This window comes from Schistosoma mansoni, chromosome 3 (assembly GCF_000237925.1).
Source record: "Schistosoma mansoni strain Puerto Rico chromosome 3, complete genome".
Classification (NCBI taxonomy): Eukaryota; Metazoa; Platyhelminthes; class Trematoda; order Strigeidida; family Schistosomatidae; genus Schistosoma; species Schistosoma mansoni.
In genome coordinates, this window is record NC_031497.1 from 4,056,749 (window position 1) to 4,079,610 (window position 22,862).

General features: G+C 35.7%; 1 protein-coding gene across 1 annotated transcript in view; it reads right to left on the reverse strand.

The window, feature by feature from the left end:
* The window catches only part of Smp_132260 (serine/threonine kinase), a gene marked incomplete at both ends in the record, with an annotated part of 70,459 nt that extends 60,035 nt beyond the window's left edge, over window positions 1-10,424 (reverse strand). The window contains 10 exons of the mRNA XM_018798943.1: window positions 1,548-2,092; window positions 4,483-4,662; window positions 5,908-5,982; window positions 7,707-8,113; window positions 9,439-9,665; window positions 9,701-9,768; window positions 9,808-9,987; window positions 10,023-10,100; window positions 10,152-10,292; window positions 10,335-10,424. Of these exons, the coding sequence (XP_018650781.1) occupies window positions 1,548-2,092; window positions 4,483-4,662; window positions 5,908-5,982; window positions 7,707-8,113; window positions 9,439-9,665; window positions 9,701-9,768; window positions 9,808-9,987; window positions 10,023-10,100; window positions 10,152-10,292; window positions 10,335-10,424 (1,991 nt within the window). The remainder of the gene's footprint in view (window positions 1-1,547; window positions 2,093-4,482; window positions 4,663-5,907; window positions 5,983-7,706; window positions 8,114-9,438; window positions 9,666-9,700; window positions 9,769-9,807; window positions 9,988-10,022; window positions 10,101-10,151; window positions 10,293-10,334) is intronic.
* Between the last annotated feature and the right edge of the window lie 12,438 nt (window positions 10,425-22,862).

Genomic DNA, 22,862 nt, shown 5'->3' on the forward strand with positions numbered 1-22,862 from the left:
GTGGCATAGAGCAATATCGGGGCCACCCTCACAGGTTTCACATGTGCCAACAAGAGACTGGTTAACTGCAGTCCTAAATAACAGTGTGAAGATACAAGAAAACAGCACTAAGTGAATTTAATCCTTTTCATTTGCTTAAAAATCCCCAAGTGTCGGACTTTTTTAGTTTTAAAAGTGATATAGTAATGATGATAACATTAATTGCCGTAGATAAAATATTTCATAACAGATATTAATTTTGTATAGGTTTAAGCTACTCTTCGCTTATGAATAGAATATAAAAAGGTGTGATTCATTTCAATAGTTATATACACATGCAACTCATTTTAATCACATACAAGGTTATTGTAGTCATTTAACTTTGAGTTTTAATTTTCATATGAGGTTGACTTGGTGATAATTTTTTTCAATTTTCCTAACATAAGTAGGTGGGACCAGCGACTGGAATCTTCAACTGCATGCTTAACAATTTTAAATACCGCTTCATAACATCAATACTCATCAACTCATTTTTATTCTGTGATGTGGAAGATTTGGCAAACATACTTTTGGACATTATAAATAATAAAGTTGTAATCTGAGATTATAGAAAATTTACTGGTAGGTAAATATAATGCGAGATTTTAGTCATAGAATTACTCCTTTCTGAGTTTTGCCTAGTGATCTTGACTGTTATTGTCATTACACTTGATCCCCTACTATTTTTCGGGGTCAATGTGATCACCGAATCTTATCAGATCAATAACAAATTCAAACTAGTAAATCATACAGTCATGGTAGTTAAGTTTACTACAAACAACGATTCGACAATGATGACTAAATACTAAAGATTTACTGTGAAAGCCGTATTTTACTGAATAAGTAGTTTTTCGACTGACCATATTGTCTATGCTATCGAAAAAGCTTAGACATGAGAGGCTATTAAACCTTCTAAAGTCCCTTAGTGTAAGATAGCAATTATTGAGATATATTGATAGAGCAAACTGAAATATTTTCATATTATGGAATTCGGTGCCAATGCAAGACGAATCGTTTATTCTTAGCCAAATCAAAAGTTTGTGGTAAATGTAAATAGAGAGCGTATGAATATTGGGAAGAATTGAAAAACCCAGTGATTTCCTTAAACTTCTGCTTAAATGACTTGTCACTTCAATTAAAAAATCTTGAAGGTTGTTGTCTGCTATCAGTGGCTATGCTTTCATTTTTCAAATACATGGTCTTTCTTTTCATCTGCAACAATCTAAGCCTTAAATTATATTCACTGTTTAATTGGTCTCTAGGGAAGTGTTATATCATTATGGTTACAAACTGAAGATTAATTTAAAGGCCAAACCTCTAAAATGTTGCATAAGATTTCTCTGGGTTGTAACTTTAAGTATTCAAATTATACTCACGCATATGGGATTGTCAAAAGACAAAATGAGAGCTTCTGCACAACAAAACGTGAAGCATAGTATAATACAAGGTAAAAAGCTTGAATCAACAAAATAGATGTCATAATTACAGTTTAATTAAAGAAAAAAGAATATTAAGCTCATTATACTCACCATTTGACAGTGATTAGATTTGTCACTAGGCGAAGTAGAGTCCTTAAATAAGCAGCTGCTTCGAGTCCTGACACTACATCATCTGATGACTCTTTCGATACAACCGTTCCAGCAGAAACTGGACGAGTATGATCTTTTGGAGAAGGATCTTCAGCTAAAGCTGATGCCCATGAGTGGATAGACTCCCATGCAGCCCTTTCATCAATAACTGAGGCTGATGCCAATCTCAATGATAGCCGCTGACCAAATTCACTGTCACAGAGTAAACTTAAAGCTGTTCTTCGTTTCGGTTGTCTGATTTCTATAGAATGTCGAGAGTTTTCTGTTTCACAACCAGGTGGATTAGGAAACTCAATATCAGTAGCATCAGCTAAACGTTCCCAGGCTTCTGCACTAGCTCTCAACCACCAACCAGTATACTTTACTGAATGATTTGATTTTGACACTGAATCAAATGTATCAAGCGAATTTTGTTTTCTAACCATTGAATGAAAATGTTCTATATCATTTTTTTCTACTAATTGATCTTTTGGTGTATTATCAACCTAAAAAAGTTAAAAATTGAATGTCATTGCCTCAAACGATTGAAAAATCATTAAAAATTTAAATCAAAACAGTAAACCGGGATTCATTGAACAAACATTGTAGTCTTTTTGAAAAACTTGAAGAATGATATTTTTCTGATCGTCCTAAAAATGATCTAATGGCGATCAAAATATTTGGTACTTACCATGTTTTGTCACAAATATAAAAAATACATTCATCTTGGAAAATTTCTAATTGAGAAAAACAAGCATTATTTAGCTACCAAGGTTGATCATTAATTGTTGAGATAGTCCGATAGGAATTTGTCTGACTATGATAACGGATAATGAGACATATAGATCAGAAAGGGTTTGTGGAGATTTCAGTATTTTCATAGTTGAAATCATGAGTCAACTGAAGCTAGACCACCATCGAAAACCTGGAAGCACTGGACGGCCATTTCGTCCTATTATGGGACTCCTCAGCATTGCGCATCCACGATCCCGCACTCGCGAGATTCGAACCCAGGACCTACCAGTCTCGCGCCAGAGCACTTAACCGATACACCACTGAGCCGGCGTCCAACGGTGTTGGAGTGGTTGAAGTTAGACATTAACACATAAACACAAGTTATTTGGGAATACCAAATAAATGAATAAAAAAATACAACATAGAGTAAGCAAGTGGTATATTGCATAAGCCTGATAGTTAAGTCTAAATATCATCGGCACTTAAGTGACCTATGAAACCCGTACCCTCCTATAGCTTATTTTTTAAGTGACTTCTATATATGTCTTCTTTTTGTTATATCGATTGAATGCGTGCCCTACTTAATATATGATGTGATGACCCCCGCCAATCAGAGAGAAGTGAATTATCGATCAGAGCAATGATACATAAAAACCGTATGAGCAGTCTTGAGCACTTATCAGTCCTGCTATCTGCCTAGCCCAGCCAGTTAAGTCCAAAACATCATTAATAGCCTCTACAATACGAATGATTATTCTCAAACATAATGGGTTTATATATCAAACAGACAGACCATATCGTACCATTAAATAGAAAATAACATTTGTACAAGATTTGGCCAAATGTGGCTGTGAATAGGGGGAACAGTAATTAATGTACTGGGGATAACCCAAGAATAGTAAATCGTATAATGATAGTTCATAGGTCAAAATAAAGCTTATGATAAGAGGAACACGAATACGAATAGTTTAGTTACTTAACAATTATATAATAGGAAATATACATATCACACCGGTCCATAAATAAATCTCAAAGTTACCATTCATAATTCTCCACAGGATATAACACTTTTGTATTTAAGATTTCATTTGTAAGCACGTAATTTTACTAAAGAAAAAGTATTCTTCTGGATATTAGCCTTATATTTGATATCAGTTTATTCAGGCGTTTGAATTAATAATATTTCTTTGTAACCAGTCAACACTCGGGTACAAAATATCTCATCTAACAATCTATATTCTGTTTACTAATTCCGAAATTCCGAAGGTCATTCACTGGATCATAAAATCTCAACCTATAACAGCATTTGTTGGTACTATCATTAATTTCACGACAATAAGATTTCCAGAACAAAATGATTTCATTATATTTTGATGCTACTCATCAGCTTTACAGCCTAAAGTTATGTAGAGTTATTTGATTAGAAACAAAATGTTGACATACTTTAGATGATTAGTTGTTTTCTTTCAATATAGAAATAAATATCAACTTTAACATTGTTTAACAGCATACCTTGTATCACATTTACGTATATTATGATATTCAGATCCTACATCAACTCTATCGACTGATATACGTCAAACCTTTGTTTCCAGTCACATTACCATTTGTAACTTTAGGTTATCTCTAACTAACTTCATGTTATTCTGAACATTTTATTGTTCTTGATTCGTCTGAGTTTATCAGTGGATAAAGTTGTGTGAAATTCATGGAGGTCGAATATGCTGTAAAAAAATGAAAAGTCTGGACTCGGATTATTCTTAATTAGATCGATCGTCAATTATGCACCAAACTAGTCTAACAAAATTCTGAAGCGTTAACCATATATCTATTGGATGAAATCCAACAACCATCAGTTTCCACAGAAACATAATTTAAGGTGACCGTCAGGAGATTAAGTTGAATGACGAAAAGCATGGATTAAAAACAGGAAATATGCATTAATCCAACTATATGTAATGATCTGACCAGTTGGTCAGGGTTGAAAAGTGCCCTACCTATCTCAGTTTGACAAGTCAATAATCTGTATTAACCCTGGATTTGTTTACGGTGTTATGTCTGAACAAATATATAGGAGCAGAATATCATTCGATACTACAGACCAAAATATTTTATATTCATAGTAACCTAAATAAGATTTTAATCTTTATTTTCTACTTACCAAGGCATCGTCTTTTTCTGCAGAATGTTGTTTGATATTTGTGTTACAATGTGCCCGATGACTTAATTGCAGATACTCTCGAACTGCATTTTCGCGGTCGTAATCGGCAGATATTCGATTTTCTCTTGGAGTTGGAGGCTCAACAGTAATATCTTCAATTTGAGACCATTCTGAGGTTTTCTGAATATTTATACAAAAAGAATAGTGAGTACGTGTTATGTGTTATCGCAAACTCCACGTACGTAACTACCGAGAATCTACTGATCAGTGTATGATCATTAAAATATCTATTATAGTGCCAGACCTATCAGGCTAAGGTGCTTAGAACCCTATATGGGCTGTTCAGTAGTCATTTCTAGATTTATCCACGATATATGATATAGGGTTAAATCAAATAATAAAACCATTATCACTAAAAATACATTCTAATCCGGGACATAGTTGCTGAAATTGTGATACTGACCCATACCTTTATACATCTGCAGATACGACAACAGTGACAACTATAAGAAATCAACACATTTTATATTTTTCCAATATTTGTTAATTAAAACGAAGGTAATCAGTAAATTTCCTAGATGAACACACGTTAATGATGATGAATTAAGTCGAAAGAAGGTTTACAATGTTATCTGATTTGCATCAGGAGCCATTGTGGCAATCATTTCGTGAATAAGATGAGATCCAATTACAAAGTGAACTACAACATCACTTCAAACATCATGGACATATATTTGTCCTTTATCTGACGAATATAGTCTAGTTGATTTTCCTCAATCGAATAAAAACTAGTTACCATTAAGTTCTAAGGGTATGGCTGACATTCCACAAAAACTAATGTTTAAAAATATATAGAGTAGGAATGATTTTCAGCAGACGTTCCTTGCTGTTTATAGCCGCGTAGTACCACCAATCCAGTTCCTTTATCAGTTACTCAGAATATATATATATATATATATACATTAATTCCCACATTGTTAACAGAGAATAGGGTTAATCAGTTGCATACCGAGTGCCGATTGTACAGAAGACATCTTAGTCTGTTCTGCATGACTGATATTTAAATAATTTGTTAGAATAATTAAAAACTGATTGGTCAATAGGGTATCTTAATTTTCGTGTCATTACTTCATAATCAGGAAGTCGGCATATAAATGAATTTCCGAATGCTAACAATCAACTAAAAACAATCACTATGATTACCAGATAAAATTATCGCTCAAATAATTCAAAAGACCAAATCCATTTGAGTACCTAAAGCACTGAGATATTTCCGTACAAAGAATGTTTATTTTACTGAAATTCAGTGACAAGTCAATACTGGAGTTACTTCTCATTAATATTGTGCAGTTACAAAAATTTAAAAATTTAGACACATTCACTAGTTTAAGAATAATTAAATATCAAAACGAAGATATAATATACCTTTTTGGATCCTAAGGCATCACAACTTTGAGGTCGTCTGGTAGGACAACTTTGGTTAGACAATTCGTTCCCGCCCTTTGAATAGGATACAATTGAGAAAAAGCATTAAGGTACATACGGTTGGTAAGTGAAGTATTCATGCATTATAATCATATATAAAAATACGAAACTTAGCAACGTATATGATTAACTTAGTTATTCTCTCAGTGCACCAGTACAAGGTCAAGTGGAAACTAACTTCGGAAAAATGAATGTAATGAGCGAATGGTTCCATATTAGAATGGCCTATAAGTAATTAAAATGGTTATTCTAGATGATTTGATGGCCTGTTGGAACCTTGTACACTAAGCTATCATGCTTGACCAGCAAATAACTTATGGTAATCTTGGTTCAATATAATTTAAAAGACTGACGTGGATATGTATCTCTTGATTTCTACGACGTCAAATGGATAGATAGATAGCTAACGAAATTATTTAAACTTCTTTAGCATATGTTGAGCGAAATCCCAGAATCAATAGATAAGTAGTTTAAAATCTGTCGAACAATGCAGTATTTTTGAATTATTCGAATTTTCTATAGATTATAAATAATAAAAACACTCTTGTAAACCGAAAATTAAATATCTAAGGAAAATGTTTTACCTGACCGGAAATATATGTACTGGCTTAAACGGAAAATTTTTCGTCAGCTTCTAAATTCTAAGAACTTAGTAAAAATCGGAACCCATTTAAAAAACATCAGGTGAAAACTTCAAGCTTATTGGAAAGTATTAGTAGATTATTACTTCCACCAACACTTATTCAGAGGGATTAATGACAATTTATCGCATTACAAATAATAACAAAAGATTCACTATGATTATTGCAAATGATATTCATCATAATTTTACACTATAAAGTTACACTCAATTATTGTTTGGATTTCAATTCCGGTTATAAAACTCTTTAATTCTCATCCCGAATCCACAGTCCCCGAAATTCACGCCTACTCAAAACCTTCGACATCTAAAGATCTTTATGCCAAATTTCAACTATTTTCATAATCTGCATGAAATATTTTCTACCTCAATATTGACTTGCTAACATTAAACTTAGTATGGTTATAGAAACTCATTGCACATTTTGTGTAAAGTTAGTCAGATTTTTCTTCAGGAAAACATATTCCTTACGTATTATTATTATTAATGGCTTTATTCAATATTATAATCTGGTACAATATAGAATTATCCGTTACTAAACTATGTTCTAAGCATCGAGCCAACCAGTTTATCATTTTTCATGTGTTGCAGTCATAATAACTGTCTCCATCAAGATCTTACCATACAGATGGTTTTAAAACATTTCACAACTGGTTAGCATTTCGCTGGTCACTTAAGTTTCAAGTGAAGAAATTAACTGAAAGAGATACAAAATACAAAGTTCCATCGAAAACCATCTTACTTCACGTTGCTAATACACAAAGGTTTTTCGTTTGTGCGAGATCAATGAAAGCTAATTTCTTACACCTTGCAAAATACGGAACTGAAATGCAACAGAACTATTACATGCAAGTTTATGTACTTCGCAATGGGCTATAAATTTTATTAAACCGTTAATAATACCACGTGGTTTCCTAAGCCTCAACAGTCTGAACAAATCATAAAGTCTAAAACCTTATTGATTGAAAAATCTGGGATCTTGATCGATGAAATATACTCCAGAATGACAAAATGGTAGTAGATAAGCTATTGAGATTAAGGAACAGAGTTTTGTACTAGGTTTAGTAATATAGACAGTCAAATTTTTGATGTCCCTTACCAGGTTAGTGTCCGCTGAATTAGGTCTTTTTACTAGTTCCTCCTGCTCCTCAATAGCCTTTGTATGTGTTCTGGGTTTTTTCACTTTTTCTCCATCACCATATTTCAAAAAAGGGGGCCTATCTGAAATTTGTTTTGAATGTCTTTTATCAACTACGTCCCCCTTTTGATCTGATTCTGGTACTTCTCTGACAACAGACTTTCCACGGCGTCGGTCTAGAGAGTCGTCAGTCTTATCTTCCTCTTTTACCTGCTTAAGTTTGCCAAACTGGTCACCGCCGGCTCGTCTCAGTACTCTTGAACCATTTGGTCTCAGCATCAGTAATCTTTGTCTTTCTTTTTCAGCTAGCTGACTCGGAGTTAGTGGCTGAGTCAATGGACTAGAAAGAAGACGAACACCCGGAGAAACTGCGAGAAAAAATTTTAAGGATGGAGTTTTTGAAAGTAAATATTTAAATACTTGATACAATGATTAGATCTAATAAGTGGGCTACCTATGCCGGTTTGATTTTATTCATTATTCAAGTGTTATTTTCAGAAACGCCACCAAGACACTCTTTTTACAACTAACATTAAAATTTGAATGATTACTTTGGAGGATAATAAACTACAATAATGAACGGATAAATACTAAACATGTAAGTTATTGCTCAATAAGGAACCAAGCGATTAACTTATATTGATGTAGTGTACAAATATTAGACTCTTATTCGACCTAAATTATCTTTATCTACCAATAGAGTAGATATTATGTCCACATGTCTATCAGATAACGAGTATATTGAGTAGGGGTAATCGCAATATTACTTTGAAAATCCAGAGCATAGTCTTTAAAATTGAATACATGTGTAATTTGTGAGCAACCGATCATAGGTGTCGTCAAAATACCTATTCAGATACGCTGAGAACCCTCAGCGAGAAATGCTTGGTTAATAAGATAAATCTGTCAATAAGGCTATAAATCATCACTGACTGAGGGGGTTGGAAAATGTCTAGTCAAACCTGAACATTACAGGCACCAACACTATACGCTTGACGATTTTAAAGACAACAGGAATGACCAGATCCAAACTTTGGATAAATCTATGAATGCACCAAAACAAAGTCACAAAACACACATTTCACCCACATATTACCCTTGCCGTGTATATATTTGTCCACAGTAAATATATAATTGTTTAAAAAGTTCGAATTAAGAGAGCTTACTCATAAACTAAATACGCTGTACACTGATGATAAACCGCAACACACTGGGACGAATGCTGTTTTTCGATTGTTTTTATTTGATAATTCCAGTTCAGTGAATAAAACTATACATATTGGGAAATTACACTTCATTTAAAATGACTAGAAAAATATCCAGTTGATTTGCATTTCGACATTTTACAAATATCGATTAATATCATTGCTGAACCCTATAAACTTCATAGTTGCTAGATCTTTTTCAAAACGATTATATATTATCTAGAACCCATAACTACATGTTGCAAACAATTCGCTAACAGGACACAAACAGGCAGGTTGGGATGTGTCTCAATGAGTGAGTGACTCCAGAAAGAAAACCATTTAGGATATTAAAACTATCGGTATGATTAAGAAGTGGATTTTACAACTATACGTGAACAGATGATTAATTACACACTCTTAACTAGTGATTTTGACTGATAAACTCTGACAGAAATGAAGTCATACAAAAATGCATACTCAACAACAAATAACCTGCATTACGTTACTTTCAATCTTATCGCAGACAAATGGATGATCCAAAAGGTCTGGCCACTGCAAACGTTGTCGTACATCTTTTTGCAACAACCTGGCCAAAAAGTCCTTAAAAACAGAGGACATATCTGGAGGCCACTGGATAGAAGTTTTTGTAATCATCTTGACGAGTTGAAAGATACTGTTCGTGTAAAACGGAGGAGTACCGACGAACAGTTCGTATAATATACAACCCAGTGCCCTTAATATATGTAATTAAGAAACTCAACTACTTACCATAGGTCAGCTGTATGATCGTAAGGTTTTTCTTCAATAATCTCTGGCGCCATATATAGAGGAGTTCCCTACAAAAGATGGGTATTGGTAAACGGGTAAAAAAGAACCTTTATAGATGTCAGAACTAAAGTATTCCAGCCCATGACCCGCGCAAACCCGAAATCACAAAGCTTGACGACGCCATCTTGACCCAGCAAAATATTTTGTGGTTTCATATCTCTGTGCAAAATACGGTTGGCATGGAGGTAGTATAGTGCAGATACCAACTGACAAGCCACGGACCTAACCTGAGAAGTATGTACGAAAGAGCCAATAAAACTACCGTTTCTTCGGAAAGTCGGCCATCATCTTCGATTATTTGGAAAAGATCTCCTTCAGCATAATCAGTAATCGCAACTACCTAAAGTGTAGATTTGTGGCAATGACATTAGGAATGTAGGGTCTAAGCAACCTCTCTTTCTGTCTCAAATGAGTCTTGCATTTCTATTATGTTGGTGTGATGCATTGATCGCATGATCTCGATTTCAAGCTTAAGATTTTTAAGAGCATTTTCGCTCTTCCCAACTTTCGGTATAAACTTCATGGCTACAATCTTTAAGAATACACATATTCACTGATAACATTTTAACCTAACCTGACCAGTTTCCTTTCTTCGTCCTCGGAAAACACGTCCGAAAGAGCCTTCTCCTATACATTCCAACACTGTGTAACATTCCAAACCCATCACAAATACCACAACACTGTGTTGCGTAGGTAAATATACTTTTAAAAACTTCCGAGGTCGTGTTATTAGTATTGAAGTACTAGAACAAGCAAAAAATATTCTATCTGATAAAATTTCAAATAATATAGTTTCAATGAAGATGAATAATCTAGTTTGCAATACCTATATGAACGATACATTTCACTATCTCTTGTATCTCAGTAGTGGCTTTCATGGTGATGCCGTGGGTCTGTTCTTAAGAGTATCAAAAATAACTCTGTGGTAACTACACCAATTTGCCTCCGTATGAAACAAACGGCCGAATTTGCTTCAGCTTCACACATTGAGTATTTTGAGATGGTGTTTATTCCTTCCGTGGTTGATATTTCTGAACGAATGTTGGTATGCGACTTGTTTAAGACCTATGGACCTGGGTGCTCGTAACATGATATTCTGACAAGTTGAATTTTGGTCCGAATGCAAGTCACTGGGTTAGTTTTTATCTTCGAGACCCTTATTAGGACTCTAGAAGCTGAGTGGATTTAATACGGCACTTTGTAGAACTCCTAATGTCGAGACCTTCCAAATGGGGAGAACTGTAACTATTTCGGTGCGTGACATCTCGTTTTCCAGGTGATTCTGGATTTAGGGTGAATATTATCCAATGAAATTTCATCTCTGAACTTTCACTATCAGTATTACTTGAGGTGCTAATTCAAACCACTTTCAAAAGTCGAAGAAAACTGCGTGAGCCGGTATCGACTGGTCTCAGAAGGCCCTTCGGCTGTTTATAAAACGACAACATTGAGTTTTCATTTCCTGGAATTTTAAGCCAATTTCGAGCCTAATAAGAAGTGCATTTGTTCATTTTTCTCATTTGTTAATCGGCCGTGCCTCCCACTAACTTCGACAGTATTGTGTGCAGCATGTTTTGTCTTTTTTATCAAATGATCATGAACTCGAAGAGAGAGGGGTCTGTTTACACTCTTTTGGAGGTTTTTGAGATTCCATTGGGTGACTGAAGAAATAACGTACATGTATATTGATGCCCTCTGAGCGCTATTTTATGATTGAGACTTTTGTCCTCTCATTGATTTCAGTTACCTTGATACTGATAAGGGAATTGGATGGACATTTCTTTAACGATCGCCCGACACCAAAGTCAAATAATATTCCACGCTTGTAGGTTCCTGGCTGGATTAATTGACGAAGTTGGCACTAAAGAATCCTAAAATCTCAAGGTTGGTAATATCTTCAAATTTGGGAGCTATTAAACCACAAACCCCCTGGTTATGTTTTCCTTTCATGATGAACCTATAAAAACATTCCAGATTACCTTGTATTTTAGCGATAAGCTCGACTGGAAATTGGGCGTAATATGTTTGTTTTCTTAAAACAATGCAACTATACACGTGAATGATCCAATGAAATGTCCTTACTTCCTAGCCTAATTATCCGGCATTCAGATCACTGAAAACCAAACAGTTCACCTAACCTCGTAAGAGCCAAGGACAACCAACACACATTGTTTAATCGCACGCCATGGACTGGCTCACAAGTTATTCGTCGCACTCTGCTCTTTGCACCTACTCTTACTAATTCATTTCTCTCATAAAATTATTTGCATTGTACTGTTATCAAGCTATCCATGCTACCTGGATATGACGAAAGGCTAATCCATGTTAGGCATTAACTATGATGTGTGACTTCAACGTAGAATAAGAGGTCACATCGTTCCCGTCCAAACCCAGTAAGCTCCCAATCATCGGTACAGATCGGCATCGTATAGAAGCCAGATTGGATTTGAAAATTTTCTCTTTTCGAGGTGCCTCGGGTCGGTGGAGTATTTATAGGCTAGCTTGATTTCATAGTATGTGTGCCGTCAGATCTGTATGTTTCAGAAAACAACGAATAACAGCCACGTGCATAGTATGTTTTCGTCTGTCTTGCAGCTGAAGTAAACCTGTGTGTTGAACTTTTCAAATTGTCGACCTGTGGCTTGTAATGTGTGAGTTTATATATTTGATCCCTTTGTGAGTAGCAAAACTTTTGTGGTTTGGTTGTCACACTATGTGAAATGCTTCTGAAATTTTCCGGACGACCTATTCGATGGTTTTCTGTAAACAGTTCTATTTAAATGTTCTTGAATTAGAAAAGTTCTTTAACGTGTATGAAAAGGATAGTTCGGACAATTGCAGGTTGTATGTACTCATGGCGTCAACGTAAAAATTAGGCAAATTTTTTGCTATCTGCTTCCGTGAAAACGTCGTGTAGCTGACGACTACAAGACAACATACTTGTACGGATTGTCGCTGTTACAAGTAAAATATACATCCTCCTTATTTGTACTGATACTCAGATGAATATCTGAAAAGCTGATTAATACGTATATATTTCAGGATAACTTGCAGCCGAATGCATATTTTGCACTAACAGTGTTCTAATATATTACTTAGCAATCCTTAATTACTTGCTTTCGTGTTCCTAGCAGTATGGGAAAGTAGATTGCTATTACCAAGTTGCATAGATGCCCTTGACAGGTTTGTGCAATGCCAGATGTGGCAAGCTGACAGTGTACACTAAAGCTACTCGGAGAAATCAGTCATATCACTGATAAGCAAAGTTTGCAATATCTGGACAACGTATTGTCCTGAGGACTTACGTGCAATACGTAGGCTTCGTGAGACGTAGTACCCATCTGATAACAACTTGGGTTGTTGCTGCCAAGGATAACTCGGTTTATTAACTCCTTCAAGACGGGGAAATACATAATCTTATGTAAAGGGATATTTATGTACTAAGAGAAGTAGTGCATTCGCATTGACACCCAGATTAGAAGTCACATTGCTAATTAGTGGATATCGGTTTATAATGTTGCATGTCTAATCACGTTTTGCACGAACATTGCACAAGTTTTCGATTGATTAATAAAGGGATCCAACTTCACAAAATCTCCAAATGTCTGCTAAAATGGTAAATAAACTGTTAGTTAAGTAGTGCAGTGAACACATATGAAACTGGAAAATGGTATGTTGATGTACACCATTCTTGTTTGCTTCACTGATATTTAGTTTGTGGCCCCTTGTTTTACGGAGAACCTGTCATTCGTAAGTCTGATATGTTATGTTGAACCATAGCGAATTTCAAAAATAAAGTAGCTACATCGGTTTGGTCATGATTATTTCAAACAACTATATATAGGACAGGAAGAGAGGATTAGTTCTGAGAAACATAGGGTATAATGCAACTTTAATCGCATGTCTTAAGGGTGGACAAAGAGTGTATACATCTACGCCATTGTGATCGATTCTGAGTCACGTCACTCAGTTTCCAACCGTTGGTTACGATTGTCGGGTGGGCCCCGATCAAGTGGTCGGCATCTACCGAAATGGCTTAGGCCAGAAGACAGTGACTACAAGGACTGATGCCACGTTTTGGTTTGGTCACGCCTAACTTTCTTACAACCGTCGCCAATACTAGTCAGAATTGCGCGTCGTGGTAATCGGTGTTCAGGTATACGTAACACGTGGGCCAACTACTTAAGTCAATGAAGATTTACAACTTCATCAGTTGATTTACCATCATCCCCTTATACCCGAAAGTAATATTCACAGCTCGTCAATAGATTTTGTCTTCTGAACCTAATATATATCAATGAGAACTCAAAAGAAAGCTGGTATCTTCGCCATTGGTCTATTTTAAGCATAAAAACAGAACGAAATAGTGCGAAACCATCTGAAATAGCAATAACGAAGACAGAACGTAAAAATTTATCATAACATAGTTGTGTTATAGAGCTTTGGTAGCCTAGACAACATATGACGATTAAAAGTATTCGAACCATTTTCCTAACTAGGAATTCCCGAAACAGTGCAACTTACAGTAAGTAGGACTGATGAGAACAACCTAACGTATTTTATTTGGAATCATATATCAGCGGGCAATCTAACATAAAAGAATCGTTAGTCCGTACAGATACCACACAACGACAGTTTTTATGACAATATATGCTTTATTCACCTAATATTATATAAAAGTAAATCACTAGTCCACTTCTAATGAACTACTGGGTGAAAATCAATGTTTGCTGGCTATGCGATGATGAAAAAGCCATTCTAGCAGCACATGAATGATGAGTTTTCAAGGACTTTGCAATTCCACAAGTCGCAGAACAGCAAGTCAGAGAACAGCTTTTTAAATTTGTTCAGAATTAACTTAAACTTTTGAAAGTGCACAACGTGGAAATAAAAAAGTAGAGCAAACAGTGTCGTGATGCTACAGTGTTGTTACATAAGTTAAAAAATATTCCTCGTCTAAAATTACTTCTATTAAGCTAACACGACATTGAAGAGCTGAAATAGTAGCCAAGACTCTGTATTTGGATGGCACGGAATAGTCCACTTTACTGTTTTTCCTTGATTTTCTGCATGCGTCGTTTCAACTTCTGAGTAATCCTTAAGTTATTCTTATTGATAGATCCCTTCAATTACTTTTTGTTGCTTTGCATTCTCCAGCTAAACAAAACTTCTGCGTTGTTTCGGATCTCCTATCTATAGCTAATGGTAGAGCAGTAGCATGAAGTATTTTCAAAATTGCTTGTATATACCTGGATGCTATTTTTCGTAAGAAAATGCTTGATCAAAGACTTTTCAGTTGAAAGGAATTCCAATGTGGTTTGAAAGATTTTTAGCGGGTAAGTACTCAGGAATGTCACAGATTCAGGCGACATACACTTAAAACATTCACCAGCAAAGTTAGGTAGATCATAGAGAACGTCGGAAGTATTTATATGTTGTTTTTAAATACGCGTTTAGTGTTTTTACAGGTGAGTGATGTAGTTACTGAAAAATATCAAGTTACAAGCTAGTAGCTTAGGGATTGTAAAAGACAGTGGTGGGGATCACATGTGTCTGCTAACAGGACCTTTGGTTTTCCTAGATGATGAGAGCAGTTTCTGTTCAGTATGCACTGTACTCGTCTGAGTAGCAATAGAATGTTCTGTGTACTTTGAGATTGTTGCAAAATCAAAATCCTTCAGAAAATCAGTAGCTATATAGAATATATACTTAAGAGTAAATCGAAGCCATGATTTCTGTTATGTCCTATTTTCGGCAAGTTCAGTAGAAATTGACTTCAAAAACGACGTCATTTTTAGATTACCTCGATCAGGAACATTATTTCATTAGTTATGCATGTGCTCAGATATCGCACTTGTATGTTGACATATAATCCCAAAGTCATGATCCATACAAGCGTTACCTCCACAGAGAAACAGTCAATTATCTTGCAACCATAATTTATGACAATATTTAATGACTTTAAACATTACGATAAAAAGTATGTATAGCAAACTTGCAGAGGTAAATAAATCCCCGAATCAAATAGTTCTGTAAGTCTTCAACATTTGATACCGATCTGGTTAGTTTTAATGGACACATCAAACTGAGAGTGGTCGGTAACGCATCCGCTCCAGATCACGAGTAAGTACGCCATGCTAAGCATCTCTTTCAACCGTTGACCAGCTAAGATTAAACGCCTCTCGATTTATCGTTACCTTTTCAAATATGTCAACGAATCTCCTCATTTCTGACTTGTAATTTGACTGAGTTGTTATTCTTTGATTATAAAGGGACTGCGGGTAAAGACATTGTCAAACTCATAATACTTGCGACATGTTTAAACTATTTGTTGAATAATTATTGCTTAGGTTTCATCCCGTGAATGTATGTTTCAACACTTTGGTAGTTAACTGTGTGTTTGTCAAACGCAACTTTAAAATGTAACCACTGTTGTACGAAGTTACTCTACGTGCCAACCTGTCTGTGTATCCCGAAGGTACTACACCAAGCTGGTTCTAGTCATTTTATTTAAAGTTCAAATTGTCAGAATATCCATGTATTACCTAATACTATTATGTTCACCTCCCAGACATTGGCAATGCATAAAATACACCTTACGTATCACCCATATAAATATCACTAGTGCCTTCACTAAAAATTATATTTGTTGGAATATTTGAGAAGAAGATTGCATGCCTTCTTCAAAGTAATATTCCAGTTTGAATGAATTCCAAGGTGGTTGAGTGCTTGGGATACCATATTATGGGAATTTGATCAAAGTATTATTCCAAAACAAGATACTAGAAGTTTGGTAAAATACTGATTTGGTAGTTGATTTAAAATGATTGAAATCCACCTTTAGTATGCAAAACAAGTCACCCTAAAAATTCATTAGAATGACTTTAACAGAATCCACACTGCAAAAATAATAAATTTTAACTGCAAAATGTGCACATGTACCGATGATAATATCAATCACAGGTTTATAGTTGAGATTTTGACTTTCAGTGAGTCCTTATTAACAGTTGTCGTACTGAGGAATATGTATTATGCCTAAATTATTGTTGGGTTGATCCTTAAAACTCTCGCAATAAACATTAAGGAGCATTTTATCCAATCAGCGTTTGATTAGAAGTTTTGCTAGAAATATCGCGAAAATGAAAAGTCACATGTAGAGGTTCTGATTCGTTGATTATTACACTGCTACTATGTTTAGTAGTATTCTAGAATTTTCAGGAAAACCCAAGAACTTCTAAAATACTATAAAAACCCTATATTTTCTGTACATGATTGAACCTTTGGAGTAAAGTGCTTCTCGAACACTTTGCGCCTTCTCTCTCGTGTTCAAGTCACTGTGTAGTTCTAGCTTGGGGGTTACGAGACTAGCTTAGGATCCGAGTATAGCGTTCAATCAGCAAGACTTATCAATTATGAATCTTCGATTCTCATTAAATACGAAGTTTGGTTAACTGACTGTTATGTATCTGACTGTAGGCGGAAATCACACATCACCAAGTGGTTGCTTCACATCATGAGAATGTTAAGTGATAATGTAGATTTAATGCAATAATCTTCATTTGAGACTATGTCAACAGTCAGTTTCGTCATCATGCTGAGTATTGCGTCAAAGAGGAAGTTATTTTTCATATCGCAAATTGATGAATAGTTTGATTACTACGAGTTATAAACCTCAATCCAGACATATAACAGGACTTCAGAAGCGAAAACATTTTCACACAAAACAAGATCCCAGTTGCTAATCACCAAGAAATCAACTAACTGACAATACTGCTACTCTGCTAGTTTGCCCGGTAATTCGCCATAGAAAGGGTTTCGACAGGCGTCTTAACTGTAAAATTTTTAGTTCGAACCAGTAAGTTATGAAAACACCTACCACAGCTGTTGTAGTTTGACAACACTTTACCATTAACACCTATTATTGAATCGCACCCAACCAGTAAAACCAAAAGTCAGAAGCGAGAAGGTTGGAAGATATAATTGATAGATTATCAATGTATCAAGGAGTGACTGATCTAATCTGGTTAATGATCGCAAGAGACGTTGAGCTCGCTGTTCCAACACCTGATCTGGTTCGGATGCATGACCGAGCGCCTTCAGCTAAGTGAGTCCATTAAAACTAATGTGGTCAGCATCCACTGTCGAACACTTACTGAGCTATTGATTTTGGGGATTTATTTACTGCTGCAGGAGTTTTTCGGTGAATGCGACTCACCAACCGATACTATTGTTTTGCCCTTCAGTTTCTAAAAGGAATATAAGAAGAATCATACCCTCAGGTATCTAGAAATTTACTAAAACTACCTAGGCGTAGACCTTTAAGACCAAACATATATTTCTGTTGAACTCTGAATGACCTTAATGTCTTTACTTGTGAGCCAATAAGCACATACAAAACAGGTACTCTTTTGAAACGTTGGTACCTGCGTAAGGGGTAGGTTGAGATATTGATTTTCTTATATCAACTCATATCTAAATGTTTTCGTTATTGACAATAAAAGCTTCACTCATGCTTTGTAAATCAAATGGGACTTGGCATAAAACAACCATATATACGTTTAGGGGTCGAAACACCAAATCTCACGATTTTGACCCAAACAACCAATAAAGGGGAAATAAAGGCGAACAAAGGGGAAATAAAGCGGACGAAAGCGTTAATAAAGGGGAAATGTCGCTTTTTCGCCTGCACGTCGGTTATTTAAAGGAAAAGTCGATTTTTCCCCCTTACGTCGTATATTTGGGGGATATTTGTAGACAATTTGTCGTAACGTTTTGCATTTGAATGAACTGCAATAAGGAACAACATTTTGCTGAGTATGTCAAAAATAAAGAATTATTACATTAAATTTATGAATATCATCATTATTACTCATGCAATAAATTACGGACACAGGCTTTTGTATGTGATGCATTTGTACTTACTTTTTCTGTTGTTTAGCTAAGGTGTTCCAACATAGTTGGCCGCCATCACTAAATACTTATACGGTGCAAGTGAGTGACGTGCTCTCTGGTTTTTTAGTTCCTTCTGACTGTTTACGTTGTTAGTCTTATAACATGAGTTTAAGCCAAGTCAGTGAAAGAGCTCGTAGACGTAGGGCAACCGTGAACTTGTCAAGAGTCCTCGGATGTCATAGATCTACTTATAACAGACGTTGGAATAAATTACGTACCGATTTTCTGAGGAGACATGACTTGCTTTCGTTTAAGTAACTGTGCTATTGAAAGCACAACTACAGGTAACTGACTTTAACACCTATATATGTAGAAACTATGTCAGTTGACAGAGAAAGTAAATGTTATAAGATTCCTTCAACTGTATTACCTTCCACAAGCTGTACCAATGAAAGGCTTCTGGAAGATAATGATACGTGTATGAAGTTCATACGCTAATAAACTTTTATAGGATGTTCTACCGTCGATTTGCCCTGTCAAAAGCCCTTGAATCGTAAAGAGAAGATGAACAGGATGTTAATGCATTTAATGACATCCACCTCTCTGAGTATCCGATATGCAGACAGGGTTCTGAATGAATTTCGCCTTCTCGTACCAGATTTGCCGACGAGCATTAGAAGTCTCTTGAGGACGTGCACAAGTGTACAACCGAAGTCCATCAGCAGTGGAGTTTACTACCATCTTGAATTGAAGACCAACCTGCTAACATATGTTGAACGTCGGTTGTGTGCTTGTGATTTTGACACTGCAATTGTACATTAATGTAGATGGGCTTTCTATAACAAGGAGCTCCAGTCAACATTTGCGGCCTGTACTAGGAAGGATCGTCGCCCCTAGACTTAGTGATGTCTACATGATAGGGATCTACGGAGGGAATACTAAGCTTCCTCGTGGATGCTTCAATATAAAATTTTTGGAAAATGTCGAAATTTCTACTGCTCTGAGGGTTCCTCTCCAAAGATTCAAGTTATTTTGCGTACATTCCCAAAACATTTGAGGAAACCTTTGGTTCAAAACAAAGGAAACTCCCCCAGACTTAGTAAGAAAACTAGGAATTATCATATAACTTTTGGGGAAACCCTGAAATTCTGCGGAATTTCTTCAAGATTCGGAGACTGGCTATCTTAAATTTCATGACATTCCGGAGTTGCAACTCCGAATTCAACAATGTCAATAAATACTAATAAATGTTGTATGTACATCAAAAGATTTTGTTCTTATATAGTTCTAAAAGCAGGAAGGAGGCACGGAAATATCTTTTTTCTTCAGAAACTAATTGGAAATGGCTGTAGATGAGAGTTTGTTCATATGTCTCCTTGGGCGAAATACATAAGAAGACATAATCGACCAATCTTAATTTATCTTAATCTGACTTCACACATTTGTTCTGAAACATACAAATAAGACTATACACTGAGGCTGCGACATGTTTATGTAGGCTTTGATGTAGCTTGAAGGTACTTTGTATACATGGAGAGAGTGCAGAGTAATATGAATGATAAATAGAAAAGAGCGAAGGAAAAACAGCCAACAATTCTCTACACGCACAAGAGATACTTACACTTAATAAAGTCAGCAAGTTAAAAAGAGATGTTAAAAATTAGTGAGTGCAAGATGATCTAGCAATCAGAACAAGCTGATTGACTCGAATAAATTGTAGCAGTTCATGTCTGGCCAAAAGATATTGTGTGTACTATGGGAACACGCGGAATAGCATGAGGGAAATCTGAAAAAGGGAATAAAGAAAAATGCTAGTTGACGACCTAGCAGGCACAGTAAATGCACTTTCACTTACTAAAAAAAGCAATAGACATTCAGCAATAACGCAAGCCTCAGATTAAAACAATCTTGAAATCAAAACTAGAATCAGATAGTTTAGCCTACTGTACAGCTACTCCTTTTGACAAAACGCTATACCAGTGCTTTTAGTGCCTTAATTATGGCTAGGAATAAATCAGCATTACTTCATGAACTTTTCAAATCTAGCACATGTATTTGAACAGTTGTATCGTTTAACGGGAAGCTAAATTATGAGCACTACCAATTATCAAGTACAAAGTATAATGACAATAAGCTAGCCACCGGTATGACCTTTTTAGTTTGCTGTGATGTCGATACATACAGGATATATTGATTGATAACTGTCAGAATATAACAAGGTCTTTTAGTTATATGATTCTTTGGTATTATGTGCTTGTAATTTTCAATGCTTTCATGTTATGTAAATCCTCTTAATTTATTGGTATAAACAATCTTTAGGGTTTTGTTTGAACTGTAGCTCGTTTCGTGTTAGGCGGTGTGATGTATCATAATGATAATCAACGTAGTCTCTTTGGTGTTCAGGCTTTTTATGGACTGCCTTTAAACAAAACAGGTCAATTTCGACTAACATTCTCTCCGTGGTTCCTTGGAGATAGTAGAACCTTGTTTAATGAACTAACGTGGGCGGCTAGGTAGAGCTCAGAGTAATCCCTCTTCCTATATTAAAGAAGGGTTCTCAGAAAAGAGTGCAGTGTGTTGATGAAATGCAGAACCGATGAAAGAATTTTCCTCTTAGTACCTTGCTGGATTATCTTTAGGAAGATCCATCCAGTCTCGTACAAACCAGATCGAATGGTCATAATCTATTCTGTAACCACTGCGCAAGGGTTGACACTATACTTGTCTGTGATATGAACATGAAAGGAGCATATCTTCAGTGGATGACTTGCAACCGAAATGATTTTTTTAAATTCTTGTTATTCATTCATAGTTAGCTACCACTCGTCCACGGCCTGGAATGAATCGCACCTATAATTATGTGTATACTGAGGAATATGTAGGCTTAGGTCTATGCGTTTTATATATGCATGTAACGTATAACTGCTAGTGGGAACATTCGTGCTCACGCGTGTTCTATTAAGCGTATATATTTGATGTGCATTCTATACATACATGTAACACCTGCGGCTATACCACTTCCTGTACTATTTTATTCATCATAGCTCTCAACGCGTTCGAATTGTAACAAAGTTTCTGAATGAGATAGGAAAGTGCAGCTGTACAGAAGTGGATTGCTATTGTCCGTCTGCCTCACGTGCAGAAGTAGACTGCTAACGTGTTAGCTTATATCAAATAAATAAATGGTTGAATCGAAGCCCCTACTTACACATGAATTATACCAATGTAACCTGCTAGTGTCTGTTTGCTTTGGTTTCTAGTGTTCCAGTCTCGATCGTCTTTGAGTAATCTCTTTTCGCTTCCCGGAAACCCAATCGGTTTCTACTTAGTCGAAGGGGGGATGGACACAACCAAAAACAAACTTTTAATGAGTGAAATTATATTCAAAGTATCAGTAGTAGAAGTGGGGAAGTGAATATCATCTCATTTCAGCATCCCAATTTAAACTGAAGGTGTTGTGTTTTTCCGTTGTGACTTCTCAATTAATGACTTAAGGGTGTTCTTGGCGTTGTCTTGTTCACAGATCTACTTCTTAGCCGTATGCGGAGAAATACGTCTGACAAGTTTTTGAAATTTGTACTAATGTTATGTGGGAAGTGAACGCTAACTTCATGAACAGTGTATGCAACACCGCTGAAATCCCCCTCTGAACTTCGAATCTTCCCTTGCACACCTAGAGATGATTACTTTCCTGGTACGACGTTGTTCAAAGTGAATTAGAATCAAAGCTTGAAGTGTTTGAGTGTCATATGCCGTCTTCAGTGGCTTAATAAGCTTTGCTAGTGTTCCTATTTAGACATCAACTTGCTTCCTTCACAAATAGTTCTCTGGTTGTTTCTGGCCTTTTTTGTATTATTTCTGTTGTTTGTCTTATGATGCTTTTAGGTGCAAAATGTAAATCTTTCCACTATTGTTGCACCGCTCATATTGACTTAATCAGTGTATATTTTGTGGGGATATGTCCTTTTGTGAGTGTTTTCAACTTTTTGACAGTTTATATTAGCCTAACATTCCCCATATGGCTTCATGGAGCAGTTTGAGGGAAATGTTTTTCACAATGTCTTCAGATCTAAAAGTTGAAGTTAAAACTATGCAAACACTGTATCCCTGTTCGTGTAATATGTTTCGCTCAAAGATAGTGTTCAGTAGAATTTCAAATGTCCAACTAAAACATAATGTCTCCCCTTAACGTAATTATTTTCATATTTTA